Here is a 20,262-nt window from a genome sequence, read left to right as displayed (position 1 = left end):
TTGGTCTCCAGTTCCAATATATTTAAGCTCTATTTACTTGTTAGTAGTTGCCTCCCGTAGAAAATGATATTTGATGGCAATGAGTTTAGTTGTGTTATGATGTACAGGATTCTTTGCCATAGCTATTGCAGACTTATTGTCGCAATATATCTCAGTAGGATTTTCTTGATGTTCACCCATGTATCCGAGAATACGTCTTAGCTAAATAGCTTGGCTTGTTGTTAATGCTGCTGCGACATATTCAGCTTCTGCCGAGGATTGTGCTACACAATCTTGCTTTTTTGATGACCATGAGAATATGCCCGATCCAAGTGAGAATGTATAACCAGATGTACTTTTCATATCATCTGTTGATCCTCCCCAATCACTATCTGTGTAGCCGATCAGTTTTGAAAAAGACTCTGGTGTGTACCAGATTCCATAATCTTGTGTGCCCTGTAAATATCTCAATATTTTTGCAGCTCCATAGTGAACTTGGCTTGGATCTTGAATAAATCTTGATAGTAGACTTGTCGGATACATAATATCTAGTCTTGAAGCTGTTAGATATAGTAGACTCCCAATGATACTTCTATAGATAGCTGCATTGGCTTTCGGAGTGCCATCTTCTTTGCTGAATTTCTCATTTGTGACAAGGGGAGTAGCCACGGGTTTACAACCGTCCATCTTGAAGCGTTTAAGAAAATTTTCTGTATATTTCTCCTGTGTGATAAATATTCCCTTCTCATCTTGATTTACCTCAATGCCGAGGAAGTAGTGCATTTGCCCAAGGTCGGTCATTTCGAAACTTTTCATCATAGCCTCTTTGAACTCTTTGGTCATTTCTTCATTGTTTCCTGTACAGATAAGATCGTCTACATATAGAGAAACAATGAGTCTGTTGTTGATACCTCGGGTCTTGATGTAGAGTGTAGGCTCATTTTCACTTCTTTCGAATCCTTGACTTATGAAATAGTCATCAATTCGGCTATACCAGGCTCTAGGAGCTTGCTTCAATCCATATAGTGCTTTCTTTAGTCGTAGGACTTTGTTTTCTTGACCTTCAATCTGAAATCCTTGAGGTTGCTCGACGTATATTTCTTCTTGAAGGTAGCTATTGAGGAATGCTTACTTGACGTCTAGTTGATATATTCTCCATTCCTTTTGAGCTGCTAGTGCTATAAGCGCCCTTATAGTATCCATGCGAGCAACTGGAGCAAAAGTCTCGTTATAGTCGATTCGCGGCAATTGTGAATAACCCTTTGCAACCAGTCTTGCCTTGTGTTTCTGAACTGAGCAATCAAGGTTAAGTTTTGTCTTATAGACCCACTTAACACCAATGACTTCTTTGTTACGAGGTAGATCTGCTGATTCCCATGTTTCATTTTTCTCGATCATCTTGATTTCTTCCTCCATGGCTTTAACCCATTCTTTTTGCTGGACGACAGCTTCAAAACTTTCTGGTTCTGTGGTTATGAGGTTGCATGTCTCATAGATTTGTCTGAGCGACCTTACTTTTCTTGGAGTCGAATCTGGAGAGGATTCTTCCCTGTTTATCGGCGGTGATGTCGTTGGCATACTAGGACTTAGAGACTGTGGAGGAATCTGGATATCTTCTTCTTCTTCTTGAGCTTCGTTAGAGTAGCGCGGCCGTGGAACCATTATATTCTGTCTTTCAACTTTCTCTTCTTTCCAATTCCACGTTGCGCTTTCATCAAATTCTACGTCTCGGCTGACAATTATCTTTCCTGTTTCAAGGTGATAGATCTTGTATCCCTTTGATCGAGTGCTATAGCCGAGAAATATACCTTTCTGTGTTTTTTCCTCCAGTTTGTGCCTTTTCTCTTTTGGGATGTGAGCATAGCAGATACTCCCGAAAACTCTTAGATGTTGTGCCGATGGCTTTCGTCCGCTTCATACTTCAATTGGAGTACTTCAATTGGAGTTTTATTTAGCACAACTTTTGTTGGGCATCTATTGAGTAGATAAACTGCAGTATAAACAGCTTCCACCCAGAATTCTTTCGGCATATCTTTTTCTGCTAGCATTGTCCTTGCCATCTCCATAATTGTTCTATTTTTTCCTGTAACACCCCGACTTTTTCTACCTTTTTGTTCTCAAAATGACGTCGTTTACTCCTCTGAAAATTTTTTCGCCTTTATTTATTTGTAGAGAAGCATTTTATTTTTTTGAGCCATACAATTATTCTTTTCTAGCTCAATTTGAAACCCAATTGTTATAAGCCCAAAATACATTTTATTTCTTTCTTTTGAGCCCAATTTTGGAAAAGCCCAACATAAGACCATACACGATATGCTTCAGATCAAATCTCCCCAAATCTTTTGTTCAAATCTGTTTCCTGAGATATAGGATGCGATCAGCAACAATGTCAACCATGTTTATATATAACCACCCCACATGTCTCCCACTTTTCATAAATCCAAGAGAGAGATCCGAGAAGCTTTCAAGTCTCAATTGAGAAAGCGACGGTGAATAGCGGCGGCGCCGATTGCCACTGAGGTAGGAGGGAGAAGGCGAACGACGACGAGCCGACGGAGAAAGAGAACAACAACAGCAGCAGTCGCGGCTGCTCATGACGGACAGCAGCTATGATGGCGGAGAATTGCATGAGGCAGCGGTGGCGCAAATTGTGTGAGAGAGGTAGGAAGGAATTTGAGTTATCTGATTTTAGTTTTGAAATTTTTGGGTGTGTTCATTGTTTGAGATTTATAGTAGAGAGAGAGTTGAGGGAGAGAGAGTTGAGGGAGAGAGAGTCGACGGTTTTAGAGAAGGGGAGTTTTGGATTCTTATTTGTTTCATTTAATTTTTGGAATGGGAGTATACGTGTAGGTGTGTAATTTTGGAAAAGGGAGTATGCAACTTTAATTATTATAATTTTTAGAGTGTCCACAATGGGGGAGCCGCGGCACGCGGCTCGGTGCGCGGCCCCCCATTGCAGAGGCCGAGAGCCGGGGCCCTTGGGCGAGAGACGTGGCTGAGCCGCGGCCGCGGCCTTCACGCGGCTGAGCCGTGTGAGCCGCGGCCCTCCATTGCATCGAGCCGCGTTTCGCGGCTGGGCCGCGACAAATAAATTTTTTTTTTTTTAATTTCGAAAATTTGTTATAAATATACACTCTCATTTCCATTTTTTCACTTCATTCTACACTTCCAATCCCTTCATTTTACACTCTCAAACACTACAAAAATACGCTAGTCAAAAAATACGACGAAAATTTATCTATAATTCGTAACTTTATTAAATTATGTTAGATCTCAAATTATTAGTTTACAAAAATTTAATATAGTTAAATTAAAAAATAACATTAAAAAAGAAAATAAATTAAATTTTTTTTAAAGGGCCACATTTGGTGGCCCTTGTTATTTTTGTTATAATTTTGACTTTTACCATTGTGAAGGCCACAAGAGAGCTACGAATGGTGGCCGGGCCACATTTGGTGGCCTTTGAAGGCCACCATTGTGGACACTCTTATATCCACTTGCTGTTGTTCTAAAATGGAGGGTGTGCTGTACGGTACGTGTAAACAAATGAGAGTTTGAATTCTTATTAAATTGTTGTCCCTTTTACTAGTCAAAGAAAAGGTGGAAAGGGACAGTATTACTTTGGAAAGGGAGTATGGGTACGTGTGTTTCTTTTAATTAAAAAAATAAAAAAAATAAATATAAATGGAAGTGTACTCTTTTCGTGAAGTCAGGAGCTTCACTTTTTTACTATTGGGCTTATGTTTAAATTAAAAGTGGCCGAATAAATTTTGTTGGTTGGGCTAAGAGGCCTCTATTCCTTATTTCGTGTAGGTTGGATTGGAATTGATTAAATCATCGTGAGTCTAGTACTTTCTGGGAAAGTTCATAATATTGAACGAGGAAAATAATTGGAGATATAGGATGCTTGCATCTTATTTATTTACTTGATTCATTGTGTTGATTTATGTGTTATTTAAATGCTAAAGGTGATTCCTTGCGAGCGAGACGTGATATCAAGGGAAAGGAAATAATTTCGGATTAAGAACTTGAGGTAGGCTTTCTTTTTAAATAAGGGCTATGCCCTAAGTATATTTTTATGTGAAAATGATATGAATATTTGTCATGCCGTGTTTTGTTTTATTCTATGGAACCTATCTGATGTGGCTTTTGCCATCTATGGATAATCGAATTCGGGTCTGACTAGGGAGTGAGTCCCTACTTAGGCTAGTGTACACCAATGGGGGTCGTGAGCCGTCTTTTGGGTCGGCCGGTCTAGTGACTTGGAATGTGGCCACATTCCTTGTCATCAATGGATCAGATATAGTAGACATCTATGGGAAAATGACTGCAGTCACGAGTTTTACGATGGAAATGATTTTAGTGTCTTGGGCGATTTCTAAAGTTAAAACCCCAATGTCACTCAATGGTGGCATGATAAATACTTTTTATAAAATGTTTTCGGCATGAGTCCACTGAGTGCATCAAGTACTCAGCCCTGCTTTTCTTTTTAAAAATTGCAGGTTGAGCGTGACGGGCGCGGTGGGTGTTGAGCAAGACCGTTGAAGAAATTTAAGTGTTTAGAATGTGTCATGTCTTCACACGTGGCATATTCCTTCTCTCAAATGCTTCCACTAAGTAGTTGTTTTTCTTTTGAGTTCTTGTATCGCTGAGATATTATTCATTTTTGGAGTTGTTGATTGTTGAGATACTCTGATTTTATTCGAGCCATTCCCATTTGTTTCGAGCTTTGGTCGAGTTGTGTTGTTTTCCCCTTTCTTCCCCGCTTCTTTAATCCCCCCTAGTCGCGATCAACCGTGTTTTCTATCCTTAGAAAATGCGGGCGTGACATTTCCTCTCTGAGACACCATTTTGCTCAGGTGCATATCCGACGGTGAGTTGATGATGAATTCCTTCATTGTCGCAAAACTTGTTAAACTCATTGGAGGTATATTCTGTTCCTCTATCACTTCGTAGAACTTTAATTCTTCGTCCGCTTTGATTCTCCACTAGACTCTTGAATCTCTTAAAGATAGTCAAGACTTCTGATTTCTCTTTCATAAAATAGACCCAAGTTATTCTTGTAAAGTCATCGATGAAGAGGATGAAATGCCTGTTATTTTCAAATGTCGGAGTCCTCATCAGACCACACACGTCAGTGTGTATCAGCTCCAGAACTTTCTTAGCTCTCCATGTTTTGCCTGAAGGAAATGGCTTCCTGTGTTGTTTGCCTTCCATGCACTTTCCACAAACTGCATCATTTGTTTGGATAGGTGGAAGATCTCTCATCATACTTTTCTGGTGAAGTATCTTCAACCCGTGTAGATTGAAATGCCCGAACCTTCGGTGCCATAGCCATGATGGATCTTCCTGAGCTTTTAGTGCGGCTCTATGTATTGCCAGCAGAGTGGAAAGTTCCTCTATTTCTGCATCTTTACCTCTGCTACCACTAGATCTTTATTTTTGTTATCATATATTTTGCATGAATCATCTTTAAAGATCAGTGAATATCCTTTGTCCATCATTTGACCCACACTTTATAGATTAGCATCAAGTTTAGGAACTAACAGTACATCTTTGATGAGACGTGTACCTTTGTTTGTGTTGACTGCTATAGTTCCTTTACCTTCAACATCTACAAGTTCTCCATTCCCAAGCTTAACTTGAGATTTGATTGTTCTGTCAATATCTCTGAATTACTTCTCATCTCCAGTCATATGATTGCTGCAGCCGCTATCTATAAACCAAGCATCATTCTTCACTTCTGATGCAGCGTGGCAGGCGTAAAATATATTCTCTTCGCACTCATTTTCTTCTGAAAATTAGCTTGATATTTTTTGCGAAGGCGACAACTTTTTCTTCATGGCCGAACTTCTCGCAGTTTTTGCATTGTGGTTTGTTTTTAAACCAACAATCTTTTTCTAGATGGCTCGTCTTTTTGCAGACCCCGCAGGGTGAATATTTTTTCTTTCCACCATCACTTGATTCATTTTTCTTTTTCTTTTCTTCAAAAATTTTCCTCCGGATATGAGAATTCTGAGACCGTACGTTTAGCTTAGACTGAAATGCATTTTCAGCAGGTTCATCTTGGCGCATACTCAATCTTTTCTCATAAGCTTCAAGTGAGCCTATTAATTCAGTTACCCACAACTTACTTAGGTCTTTAGTTTCTTCTGTTGTCGTAACAATTGGATCAAATTTGCCTGGGAGAGTGATTAGAATTTTTCAACAACTCTTGTGTCAGTAATAGGTTCTCCATAGGCTTTTAATTGATTTACTATCTCTCTTAGCCGAGTATAGTAATCCTTTACGGTCTCAAATTCTTTCATTCTCATATTGTCTAAATCTCTTCTAAGAGTTTGTAATTTGAGATGACGTACCTTCTCAGTCCCATGATATTCTTCCTTAAGAGTATCCCAAGCCTCCTTTGATGTTTGAGCTCCACTGATTCTTGAAAATATGGACTCTGCCATAGCCATCTGTAGTGAGTAGAGGGCCAAGTTATCTTTCTCCATCTCTTTGTTGAACTTTGCTCTATCAGCTGTAGACAAAGCCGATAAGTCTTCGGGAATAGTATATCCCTTGATGACAATATCCCATAGGCTTTGGGACATAAAATACGTCCTCATTTTAATAGCCCAATAGTTATAGTTTTCTCCTGAAAAGGTAGGGATTGGTGTTTGATGGTTACTTGAAGATGTGGCCATAGTGGGAAATTAGATATGGGATTGGAAGGAGTAGAGTAAAACTAGCTACGCCCAGTTTAATGATCCAACCGAGCTCTGATGCCACTGTTAATTTGTAGAAGTATATGAGAGAATGGAGACTTTCTTGTTTGATAGGAATATATGGCTTCTCTTATTTCACACACTGAAACTACATGATACATACATATATATATATATATATATATATATATATAGGGTAGTGTTAATCTCCTTTTCCTCTCTTGGATTTAAGTTTCTTCTTAATTGGAACCGTTAGATTTGAGGAATGGACGATCCGGATGAGAAGCTTACTAATGATCCCGTCGTTGCATTATTAAGGCCTTTTTGTGCATTATATGGGTAAATTGGTAAATGGACAGTACCAAAACCGCCCAAAAACGGAATGTGCGAATTATAAGAGGGATTTTGCTATCAGCTTCATCTACTCCCTCAATTCATCACTGCAAATTGTCTCCCTACATTCCCACCACTTTCTAAACCCTAGCTGCCACCTGAAGCAACCGGAAATCTACAGAGAGAGCGCGATTTTTGTACGTTTCGTCGTCCAAACATTATTCCCGTAGTGCGCGACCATCTCTGTTTTCAAACTCAGCTTGGTCTCGATTTGCTGAAATCATAAATTCGTTTTACTTTTTTGTTAGGGTTCTGCCTATTATTGGGTGTGAAATTATTTTCTAGTTTGCCATGCTTTAGTTGCAGATTTTGTCGACGAAATCTTAGCGGTTTTTTATATTTGTTTCGTCTCGCAGATACATTATGATGAAGAGAGGCCGACCTTCAAGATCTCAACCAACGCTGCTGAAGGTGAGGGATCTATTTCATTTGCGTGTAGAATTTCTGGTATTGATGTACATCATTTAGTATTCCATGGTCCATTCGTCGGCGGTTTTTTGGTAAAAGGGTGGTAGGTGAATGTAATTTCTTGTGCATTAATTGATTGATTGGGTACATTATTAGTCACTGTTTACACATTATTCGTCAAGTATTATCCATTATTTGACTGCTTCTGTATACGTGTGATTGGGTGAATGAATATTCCTATGTGCATTATTTGATTGAATCTATACATTATTTAACTATTATTATTCATTATTTATCAATTTATAGGTATTATTTGACTGCTTATGCACATGGGTGAATGGGTGAATGCAATATTCCTGTGTGCTTTATTTTATTGAATCTGTACATTATTTAGCTAATAGTTTACATTATTTATCAAGTATTGGGTATTACGTGACCGCTTGTTTATATGGGTGAATAGGTGAATGTCATATTCCTTTGTGCATTATTTGATTGCATGTGTACATTATTTATCTATTTTTATACATTATTTATAAAGTATTATGCATTATTTGATTGCTTGTGTATATGAACCTAGTTGATGCAATGTAATATTCTGTTGTGCATTATCTGATTGCTTCTGTACATTATTTAGCAAGTATTATACATTATTTATCAAGTACTATACATTCAATTACTGCTTGTGTACATGAGTGAATGGTGCATTAGCTAATGTACATGGAATATTGATAGTTTCCGTTATAATCATGTTCTGATGTTGTATGTTGGATAGCAGTGAAGCAGCTTAGATTGGACATCGACGAAGTGGTCGATGATGTAATTCCAGATGGAATTGTCCAGAAATTATGGAAGAGATTAGCAGAGACCGGGACAAGTACAGCTCAGGAAGAGCCTGAGCATAGGAAACCAGGGTGGTGGAAGGTCGACCATCTATACAGCCTCAGATATGGCCCTTGATAGAGAAGTGCTGAGCAAACTAAAATGTTGTATACAATCATAACAAAAACATATCAGAAAAAATTACATTACAGTACATATATTGTACATCACTGATTAAATAGATTACATTTTACAATATTATTTGTACATTACATTTATCGATTGATACTACCCCCTAACCGATATGATAAATAAACCCCAGAGTAAGGACTGATACTCGTGGACTTAGTTACGGTTGCGTTGCTTAAACCATACTACACCCTATCCCCAGGGATTGCTAAACCCTTGGGGAATAATTGAAACGTGCCCCAAACAAGCAACCAGTGCCAATCGTAAACTATTCGTAAAATTTTATAACATAAACAAACAAAATGGTTCAGAAAACATATACATTGCAGTTCACAAGTCGTCCATTATATAGTCAATAACATGCATTACCTAGTACAATTTGGTGCATTATGTGTATCGGCTTAAACTACCACCCTAGCGACGTTGATAACAAAACCATAGAAGAATGACTGATACTCGTGGACTGTAGTTACGGTTGCGTTGCTTAAACCATACTACACCCTAGCCCCAAGTTTTGCTAAACCCTTGGGGAATGATTGAAACGTGCACCAAACAAGCAACGAATGCCAATCTTAAACTATTCATGAAATTTATAACATAAACAAACAAAACGGTTCAGAAAACATATACATTGCAGTTCACAAATCGTCCATTATATAGTCAATAACATGCATTACCTAGTACAATTTGGTGCATTATGTGTTTCGGCTTAAACTACTACCCTAGCGACGCTGATAACTAAACCATACAGGACGGACTGATACTCGTGGACTTTAGTTACGGTTGTGTTGCTTAAACCATACTATACCCTAGCCCCAAGGATTGCTAAACCCTTGGGAATGAGTGAAACGTGCACCAAACAAGCAACGAATGCCAATCTTAAACTATTCATGAAATTGTATAACAGAAACAAACAAAACGGATCAGAAAACATATACATTGCAGTTCATAAATCGTCCATTTTGTAGTCAATAACATGCATTACCTAGTACAATTTGATGCATTATGTGTATCGGTTTAAACTACCACCTTAGCGACGCTGATAACTAAACCATAGAGGAAGGGCTAATACTCGTGGACTTTAGTTACTGTTGTGTAGCTTAAACCATACTACACCCTAGCCCCAATAATTGTTAAACCCTTGGGGAATGATTGAAACGTGCCTCAAACAAGCAAACAGTGCCAATCTTAAACTACTCATGAAATTGAATAACATAAACAAACAAAACGGCTCAGAAAACTTATACATTACGGTTCAAACATCGTGCATTATATAGTCAATAACATGCATTATCTAGTACAATTTGGTGCATTATGTGTATCTGCTTACTCTATGGTGCACTAAATAATTTAACTCAACAATATGGTTTCATTGCAACGTGGAATAGGGAGAGAGAAAGAGTTCGGCGATGGATTAGGGGGAGAAACACGTTTGGTGGGTGTGATTTTAGAAGATAACTGCCAAGATCTTCAAAGGAGAAAATCATGGAAGTTACCATAACAAACAATTTAGTAATTCCCTCTTTTATCCTTTTCGGTTTTTTATTGTATTTAATTTAATTGTAAAAGCCAATAATTTAGGCCCTAGGATCTTGGAAATAAATGGTGGAGATTAAGAAGGAGATTGGATTAAATAGGTGAAAAGGATTTGAATACAATCCTATATATATATATATATATATATATATATAGGGTAGTGATCTATGGTAAACACCCCTTAACCAAATAACTAGAGAACAAATCACAGCCACAAGATCAAGAAAATCAAGGGCTATTATTAATTTTCGAATTTAAGGAGAAATTAGTTCCTTCAATCAAAAATTTACTCCACAATAACAAGACGGGGGTATAATTGTCATTGCAGCCAAATTATGTCATTGAAGAAGAAGAAGAAGAGCTCACGGTGTTCAACCATGGCGAACAAAAGTCCTCAGCCCTACCAACCTAGAATCAACAATTCTTCTTCCCCTTCTTCCTATTCGTCGCACTCCGATTCCACCCAATCCAAAATTCGTCACTTTTCTACTGCTTTCACTGCACGATGATCTGTAGCTCCAGCTCCTCCCCTTTCTCCCGCACCTGAATATTTACCCACCATTTACTTACTACTTCTATCTGCTTTTTACCAAAAATTATCATCACTTTTGTGTAATGACTGTTTCCATTTTCGAATATAATGGCGTGTAACTACCGCTTGGAAAGAAATTTCATTCACCAAATTAGATACTGTGCTTAATAAATCAATTCCTTCATTTCTTTCAAAATTTAATAAAAGTCCATATGTAAGTTAAAATTCAGAATTCAATACTTTTGTTAACAACAGTGAAGTAAAATAATGGTAAGAGTGATGTGTTTTGTAAATAAGAGTGAAGTAAAATCATGCTAAGAGTGATGTGTTTTGTAAACAAGAGTGATGTGTTTTGTAAACAATAGTGAAGTAAAATCATAATAAGAGTGATGTGTTTTGTAAATAAGAGTGAAGTAAAATCAGAATAAGAGTGATGTGTTTTGTAAACAAGAGTGAAGTAAAATTATGCCAAGAGTGATGTATTTTGTAAACAAGAGTGAAGTGAAAGAGTGATGTGTTTTGTAAACAAGAGTGAAGTAAAATCAGAATAAGAGTGATGTGTTTTGTAAACAATAGCGAAGTAAAATCACAATAAGAGTGATGTGTTTTGTAAACAAGAGTGAAGTAAAAGAGTGATGTGTTTTGTAAACAAGAGTGAAGTAAAATCACAATAAGAGTTATGTGTTTTGTAAACAAGAGTGAAGTAAAATCAGAATAAGGGTGATGTGTTTTGTAAACAAGAGTGAAGTGAAATCAGAATAAGAGTGATGTGTTTTGTAAACAACAGTGAAGTGAAGTAAGATCATGCTAAGAGTGATGTATTTTGTTAACAATAGTGAAGTAAAATCATGCTAAGAGTGATATGTTTTGTAAACAACAGTGAATTAAGATCATGCTAAGAGTGATGTGTTTTGTAGATGCATTCAACATCGTTAATATAATTTTGTTATATCTTGTAGTAGTATGTTATTAGAACTGAGATGTTACTCAGTTAGTACATCACATGCACGATAGTATAAGTTGTGGGTATAATTATAATTTGTTAGTGAATGACAAGGATTCGAAGAGAATTATCGGTGGCACCCATCTAAATCTCATTCCCGACGTCGGACGCTGCCGACGTGTCCGCTCTACACATATTCCTCTGCCACATTTTCATCCTAATCCCTATTTGTAGCACCACCTCCTCCACCGCTCCATCCCATCCCCCTCTACAAATTGAAGGGGAGATTATGTTTTTACCGGAATTGAACGCAACTTTATTCCGAAATTCTCGCCCAATTTTTCCGTTTTGATTCTACAATTCAATTTAGAAGGAGATATCGATGGAGATTTGGAAGGAGAAGGAAACCGCGTAATTTCTTCTTTAAATTTCATAATGTAATTTCCAGAAATACCCTTGGTCTATTTTATATTATTAAAATAAATAATATTTGTTCCATTAAGATGTGTGGCTGAGATTTGTTCTCTAGTTATACACTTAAAATTAGTTATATATATATATATATATATATATATATATATATATATATATATATATATATATATATATAGGGTTTTGATCTATGCAAAATTGGATTTAAATACAGAAACGCAGAACAATATCATAATTATGGCACTTTTAGGTCATAATTAGGTAATTTGTAGGTCATGCTAACAAAGCATGACCTAAAACGATCTTAGTATGACATTAAATCCAAATATTATAATATGACCTAAAATTGTTTAATTATGACCTTCCGTGTTTTTGGTTAATTATTGACCATTAGATCATCTAATCCTAGGGCTGAGATTTGGTCTGCATTTCTGGATTTAAACACATACTTATTTTGATCATCTCCCTATATATATATATATATATATATATATATATATAGGGTTGTATTATATACCAAACTAGTTTTAAACACTAAACGCCAAACACATCATTATATAATAACGCAGAGTTCATTACAACTTTATTTGTAGTTCATTATAGGGAATTATGAGATTTAAAAACAATGACATCATCATGCATAATTTAAAAATCTGAAGTTCATTATATGTTTGTTATTAGTTCATTATAATGAACTCCATGTTATCATATAATGATGTTGTTCGGCGTTTAAGGTTTAAGAGTGGTTCGGTATTGATCACAATCCTATATATATATATATATATATGGAGATGATCAAAATAAGTATGTGTTTAAATCCAGAAATGCAGCCCAAATCTCAGCCCTAGGATTAGATGATCTAATGGTCAATAATTAACTAAAAACACGGAAGGTCATGATTAAGCAGTTTTAGGTCATATTATAAGATTTGAGTTTAATGTCATGTTAAGATCATTTTAGGTCATACTTGGTTAATATGACCTAAAAATACACTAACCATGACCTAAAAATGTCATACGCATGATATTGTTCTGCGTTTCTGTATTTAAATCTAGTTTTCATAGATCAAAACCCTATATATATATATATAGAGTTGATAATGGATAAGGTAATCCTTATCTCATCATCACTAATACCATGCTTATCTATAATTCTATTCTTATCCTTATCTATAATTCATCCTTATCTCTAATCTAGTCAACATAATTCTAGATTTATACATATGACAAAAAAAAATAAGAAATATCTATTTCTAGAATTATGTAGGATGAGGACCAATTTTCAATATTTAATGTCTCATTTTCACTTGGTGCATGTTTTTAGAAATGTGAAGGAAATAGGGTTGAAAGAGTTATTGGAACGTGAGTTCCATTTTATATATTAGAATGTGAGTGTAATGAGTTGGTGAAAAGTGTGGTCCATTACCAAAAATGGAAAAAGTAAATATAGACAGTAGCTTGTGGACGGACCAAAATAGCAAATGTGGACATTATTAATAGTATTTTTAATATTTAAAACTTTCCATGTTTAGAAACAAATCTAATTTTGGTGTACAACCCAAAAATGATAAAACTTGCGTATTTTTTTCGATGGAGTAGTACTCCCTTTGTCCGCGATTTAAAGTTTCATTTTGCCATTTCGGGATATGCGTGATTTAAAGTCCCATTTATTTTTTTCCATTCTAGGTAAATGAACCAACCATTCAACTAACTCATTACACTCATATTCTATTATAAAACAATTATATAAAAGTGAGGTCTATATTCCACTAACTTATTTTCTCATTTTTCTTTACAAAATCAAATTATTTCTTTAAACTGGTGCCAAATCAAAATAATATTATAGGTGGCGGAGGGAGTATCATTTATTATGGAGTAACATTATTTTCAAACCCAAAATCAAAACTTCCTTGATTTGTCGTCCATATTGTTACATTAATACACATTTACGCAAAAACAGTGGATATGTAAACTAAATTGCTTTTGAACACAGGGGCTCGATCCAAGATCAACGGCTAATCTTTTCTCCAACTCCATCTGCATCGGGGAGAAGAGCATCAACGGCGTGAATTGCTTCGTGCTAAAGCTGGAGGCAGAGGCTCGAACGCAGAGAGCGAGAAGCAGCAGCAACGCGGAGATCATGAGGTACACTGTGTGGGGGAGTTTCAGCCAGAGAAGTGGGCTATTGATCCAACTGGAAGACACTCACTTGCTGCAGATAAAGGCGCCTGGAGACGGACACGATGTGTTCTGGGAGACCACGATGGAGTCGGTGATCCAAGACTACAGAACCGTGGAAGGCGTCAACATAGCACACTCGGGCAGGACTTGTGTCTCCCTGTTTAGATTTGGTGAGGACTCGCGAGGCCACATGAGGACGAGAATGGAGGAGATTTGGAGCTTGGAGGAGGTGGATTTCAACATCAAAGGACTATCCATAGACTGTTTCTTGCCACCTGCTGATTTGGAGAGGGAAGATGAAGATGAAGATGAAGATGCCAAGAACAATAATGGAGGGTTGTTGCCTTCGAGGAATAGGATTCTTGGTAGTAAAGGTGGGAGGAAAATTGTGGCTATTCATGAAGAGGATAGTTTGGAAATGTTTGCAGTAGATGATGAGATGTATTGTGATTAATTTTGGTGTTGGATCGAATTTTTGTAGATATATATATATAGAGGAATGTATTAATGATTGTGCTTGTGCGAAGATGATTGTATCATCCGCATATGACAGATCGGAGACTTCCATGCCATACCTTAGCTATGAAACACACTCTATAAAAGGCTCAGGCAAATGAAACCAAATTTTCCACATTTTTAGTTATTTACATGGACTGGAGTCTAGATATGGTCTCTTATACTCCATTCGTCCCAATATATAAAACATTTGGTTTCCGGAACGGAATTTTATGCAGTGTTGTTTTGTGAGTTAGTGAAAATAGCGTAAAGTAAGAGAGAGGAAAAGTAGAGATGTGTAATTTTCATTTTAGAAAACGTTTCATTTTGAATGGGACAACCCCAAAAGGAAAATGTTTCATTTTTAATGGGACAGAGAGAGTATTTGTCTGAAGAGAGTGTTAGTCCTACACATTAAGTGTGTTAGCTTTTAGTCGTGGATAATATATTTTGGTCCATAATATATAATCAAAATACGAATTTGGTCCAAAACATTCACTTTTTGAAAAACAGATCTATATCAAATGAAAATGTCGATGAAGTAGTCCTTTTTTTTACGGTACCGTAAAAAATCTAACGGTCAACGCTAATTGCACAGTGGCATGACCGTTAGTTTTTTTACGAAACCGTCGAAAAAAACTACTCCGAGAAGAATTTCATTTGTTATGGACTTGTTCTATGAAAAGTGAATGCTTTGGAACAAATTCGTATTTTAGTCATATGTTTAGGACTAAAATTACCTTTTACTGTAAAATTAACGATCAACTACGTTTTAGTCAATTAGAGAGAAAAACTTACTAAAATAGAATACACCAATTTTGGTGGATGCTCCAAAATGAAAAAAAACAAGACTATTTTTTTTTGCGGACGGAAATTGCATAAAATTTAGAATTTATTTAATAATAAATTAAATTTTAATAATTATCTTGAAACAATTGGTATTCATTTGTACCCTATTATATGTTCTAGTTTTCTATTTTGGGATCTCCCTGCATTTAACTCAGGTTATATAATTCATCTGTCCCAATTCAAGTAGTGAAGTGTTTCATATTCAACACGTGATTTTATACAATATTCCCTCCATCCGCGAATAGGAGTCATGTTTTTTCATTTTGGTTCGTCCGTCAATAAGAGTCTCGGTTCATTTTACTATGAAGCCGCTAATAAGTCCCACATGGCACTCACATCTCATTTAAAACTAATACTCCCTCCGTCCGCAAATAGGAGCCCCATTTTAATATTTTAGTCCGTCCACAATTAGGAATCACGGATCAACTTTATGACGTGTTCGGTGTTCTTGTTATTCTAAGATATGGATGGAAATCTGTGTGTTTAATGGCGTTCGGTGTCTTTGATTTGTTTCTGGAGTGCCCGAGGAATAGGGCAAAGGCCGCACTGTTGAGGCTTGAATTGGTGGAATTCAATTCTTGGGAGGTAGGTGGTATTCAATTCCGCCTCGAATAAGTTGTCAAGAATTGGGTGCAAAGATTACTTTTTTTACCCTTTCCAATCGCATTACCCCCAAATCCAACTGCCATTTTTCACTTCCACCCTTTGATTTTTGTCGTAGAGCGGTGCCCTAACATGGTACGGTGGCTGGATCGAGCTCACTATATTTTTATCATCAACACGCCGAGGAGATCAATACAACATGTATGTCTATGTGGTTACGCGTTTGTCAAATCAAAATCGGAGTCTCAAATTTGTGCATCTACTTATTCAACCAACAATTCGCTAACAACTTGTAATTGTCTCTCTACACTGATTGAAGTAAGGTTTGTACACGGGCTGGAGAAGTAGGACGATCTCGTTGAACCAATGAGTCAATTCTCCATTCTCAGTCGTAATATGATATGTATTTTTTGTATTACACTGTTGTGGGTTTGTCCAATTTGTGATGTTTGAAAATTGTTTGCGCCCCGACGATGACCCATAAATCGACAATGATATTTGTCTTCTTATTTTGCTTGCACGCGTCAATTGACAGTCACAATTAGTCAAATTTGATATTTTTCTTTCCTATTATGGTGTGGTTTCTGTAAGCGCTTGGTTGTGTGTGGTGTTGATAAGGCTCGTTTCATGCATGTGTTATGTGATAAACTACATCCATTTCTGTAATCTAACGTACAATTGTGAGCCAGGTGTATATAAAGTCCGCCATTTTCAGAAGTTGTATTGATCAATTGGGCGGACAGACGGAGCAAGGATAATGGAGTCAAATCGGTGGATTAACGGATCAAGTCAGAACAAATGAAGGCAGCGCGAGCACCCGTATAGGAGATTGAACGCAAACTTAAAATGATCCCCAAAGGCGAAGGGCAAGGAGGACTTTTCAAAGGGACGGTTGCCCTAGGGATCAAGACCTCACGCCTTCCTATAAATGGAAATAGGAAGGAGGCAGCACTCATCAGATATTCAGCTCTCTCCTAGGGTTGAAATGGGTGCTCACAACACTCTACATTCCCGATCTTCCGTCAACACACTTGGTTCTTGGTTTTTAGTCTAGTGGTGGTTGGGTGTTGGTTTGTTTTTACATTTCAGCTTGTGTAACACCGTCCCAAGAAGGGACGAAGATACAATCTCTAATTTTCATGCTTGCTACGTTTTGTTTTAAGTTTCAACTTGTCGTTTATCAATCTGGATGTTTTTGATGCAGTACACTTGGAATTATGATTTTAGCTTTTCTCGGAATGTTCTGTTTTACATGCATGATTTCTCTGGTCTGTTTTGGTTTTTGAATTGTGAGCTTATTTTGGTCAAGTAATTTTGCGGTGGTACGATGTGCTAAATCTGAGTTGCTGATCTATGAATTCTGCTTGATTGTGGAAAAATCATGAATGGAATGTGTTAGGATGGTTAGATCTAATCATTTCGAGTGTGGTGAAGTAGATCTGAGTATATTTGCATTGATTGAGAGTATGTTCATGTTTGATTATGTTTCTGAGTTGTAGATTTGGTGGCCGATTTTGTATCTCTGCATGATTATGGCTTAGTCAGTTTGTTTACGTGCTCGCACTCGTTCTTCCTAGCATAGATCCGGAGTTACACGTTCAATTTTACAAGTTTTTTCCGTTATGCATAGTTTGTTAGTATGAAAATCTCTGCAGATCTGGTTATACTCTTTTTTTCGTGTTGATTGTACGAGGAAGATTAAGTTGTTAGTAAAGTTTTGCTTGAACGTACGTTTTTGCAGGATTTTGACACTAGTTCACTTTTACTTTGTTTGGCCATTTCAGGAAATTACCTTACAGGTTCCTCAGTTCAGGCACATTGATCAGTTCGAGTTTACTAATTCAGTCATAGTTTAGCGAGTAGATCAGTTTAGTAGTTAGTCCTTCAGTTTATTCAGTCAAGTAGCTTTAACTTAACCCACTTTGAATGCGTGGCAGCAGCCATCCCCAACTTGTCCCCAACAAATGTGGAACACATCGTCTCTGTGGGATTCGACCCTTACTTCCGTTTACTAATTCATAGTATTGTGGGTTAAGGTTTTGAAAGCTCTGAGCTCCTCCGTTTGCACACCCCACAGAACAAGAATAGGTTGAAATGAGTCAAGTTGATCAGTTAGATTTACCACTGAATCAGTTCATGGGGCACTTGCAGGCAACAGAAGACATCATTCAGCTGGATCAGTTCGGTACTTCAGCTTGATCAATCCTCAACGACCAATTTACGATTCAGTTCACGTGAAAGAATAACGACAGGAGGACAACAAAACAACAACTAGAGCATTTCAAATGGCGCCGTTGCCGGGGACGATGGCATTTTTCATACATTTGTTGCGAGACACCTTGGTGTAAATATTGTTAATAAGTTTTCTTTTCTTTCTTTTGATTTTAGTTGGAGCAAGTCGACTCAGGCCACCCAGAGTGCAGACCAACGATCCTATCTATGATGAACAATTACCAATTGGTCCAGAAGAAGTCTGAGAGTGCTCAACACTACCCGTTCCAGAGCATCAACTGCCTGACCCGCTGGTGAAAACCAAAGGGGCAACAGAGGCAGAAGAGCACCTAGATGGGCAGAGCATCTTAGGTTTTGTTTAAGAAGTTAGTATAAATCTTGTAAATAAACTTTTCTTTGTCTTTTGTTTTCCATAGTTGGAAGGCACGGAACCAGTCACCGTTCAAATCAAACCACCTCCCATTTCTCCAACTGACCTGGATGCCTGCAAAGCGGAAGGTCAAACCATCACTCTCATGGGTCATTCCGGATCGACAGCTGCCCCAAATGAAGAAAAGGCCGGTATGGTTTACAGTCAGGAGGTTGATCCGGAAATAGGTTCACTCTATGCCCATTCGGGAAGCGAATCGTCATCCGCTGTTGCCACCACCTCGAGGCAAGAAGCAGTATATGTTAAACCGGATCTGCTAGCCATTATGCCTGTATTTTTGGGAGCAAATAGTGAAAGCCCGATTAAGTTCTTGCATGAGTTTCGTAAAATCTGCAGGGTGCAGAAAAGGCCGACTGGATCAAGTGAGGATGATTTCAAGCTAAAGGCCATCACTCTCTCCTTAAAAGGGGAATCAAATGCCTGGTTTAGGAGGCTACCACCTAATAGATAATACCATCAAGACATGGTTAGATTTCAGAAGAATGTTTTTGTAACAATTTTTCCCAGCAGCAAAGACGAATGCACTTCGAAGGGAAATCAAAGAAGTTACCCAGGGGTGTGATAAGAACTTGAGTAGATATTGGTACAGATACATAGGTCTATTAAACGCATGCCCGAACCACAATATGATGGAAGTGGAGATCTACTCGAGATTCTATGAGGGGATGGATGCAAAAAAATAAAGACCTGGTCAACTCGTCAAGGGGGAAGTTTTTCCAAAGTACGAGTGACTGAAGCCAAGATCGTCATGGGAAAACTTCTCTACGCGAAAAGAACATACGATGATATACCAGTTGCTCTACTCCAAGGGAGTATGGTGAAGATTACCGCATGAGAAGATGACGATCACCTGAAGAGTCGGGTTGACAAGCTTGAGAGAGCGTTCCAATCAGTGATCGAGACAAGTCATCCGCAAATTTCCTCAATCAGAGCCCACACCCAAACTGATCAAGTGAGACATCGCCAAAATGCGGGTGAGATTTGGAATTCGAATAGAAGTTGGAATCCTGGGTGGCAAGCAGAAGCATGCCATGATGAATACCTAAACTCTGGAAGAAGAGAGAACGACATAGTCCCACCTCAATGGAGCTGGACTGGAGGATACCCACATTTCCCATGCCAGCCAGAGCCATGCGTAAATGCTACCCAGATGCCTATATGGCAAATGGGATATCAAGATTACCAGCTTTGTACCGATTCTCAAAACTATGAACCTAGTCAGCCCAGGTATCAACTTAACTTCCCCAACCATTATCCTTCTTTCCAAAATCATCTCCATCAACCATGGCCCTCCAATGCTGAAGATCACCTCCCGACATGGCCAAGTGAAGACAGGCAGACTCAGAATCCACAGTCTTACCAGAGCCAAGTTTATCCCAGTCAAGATCAATATCATTCTTATCCTCAGCAGGGCTTTGAGCTATCCTTGAACATAAATCGGCATACAAATTCTATAGAGGAAAAGATCGAAGGATTGATCATCTCTCAGCTGGGTATGAGGAGTTGCTTGAAATCCAATGATGAACTAACATTGG

The 20,262-nt window shown here is 37.7% G+C and overlaps 2 protein-coding genes and 1 long non-coding RNA gene across 3 annotated transcripts; 2 read left to right on the top strand and 1 right to left on the bottom strand.

Moving 5' to 3' along the window:
- Positions 1-201: 201 nt before the first annotated feature.
- LOC121745845 (secreted RxLR effector protein 161-like) lies at positions 202-822 on the bottom strand. The gene has a single exon (XM_042139793.1). It carries the CDS (start codon positions 820-822, stop codon positions 202-204), a length of 621 nt encoding a protein of 206 aa, XP_041995727.1.
- Positions 823-7,021: 6,199 nt separating this feature from the next.
- LOC121745844 lies at positions 7,022-14,572 on the top strand. The gene is made up of 4 exons (XM_042139792.1): positions 7,022-7,033; positions 7,436-7,490; positions 8,260-8,408; positions 13,931-14,572. Exons 1-4 carry the CDS (start codon positions 7,022-7,024, stop codon positions 14,570-14,572), a joined length of 858 nt encoding a protein of 285 aa, XP_041995726.1.
- Positions 14,573-15,962: 1,390 nt separating this feature from the next.
- Positions 15,963-17,247, top strand: LOC121744130. The gene is made up of 3 exons (XR_006038490.1): positions 15,963-16,047; positions 16,184-16,266; positions 16,755-17,247. It is a non-coding gene; the product is annotated as an uncharacterized LOC121744130 (long non-coding RNA).
- The last annotated feature ends 3,015 nt before the right edge of the window (positions 17,248-20,262 follow it).

This window comes from Salvia splendens, chromosome 8 (genome assembly GCF_004379255.2).
Source record: "Salvia splendens isolate huo1 chromosome 8, SspV2, whole genome shotgun sequence".
NCBI lineage: Eukaryota > Viridiplantae > Streptophyta > Magnoliopsida > Lamiales > Lamiaceae > Salvia > Salvia splendens.
Note: the sequence above shows the minus strand (reverse complement) of the source record. Positions and strands in the feature narration are given on the sequence as shown.

Excerpts from the sequence above, each read along its gene's own strand:
- LOC121745845 (XM_042139793.1), bottom strand. The coding sequence starts at position 822 with ATGACCAAAGAGTTCAAAGAGGCTATGATGAAAAGTTTCGAAATGACC.
- LOC121745844 (XM_042139792.1), top strand. Across the intron at positions 7,491-8,259 it reads CTCAACCAACGCTGCTGAAG|CAGTGAAGCAGCTTAGATTG; the intron begins GTGAGGGATCTA and ends TATGTTGGATAG. Across the intron at positions 8,409-13,930 it reads GGAAACCAGGGTGGTGGAAG|GGGCTCGATCCAAGATCAAC; the intron begins GTCGACCATCTA and ends TTTTGAACACAG.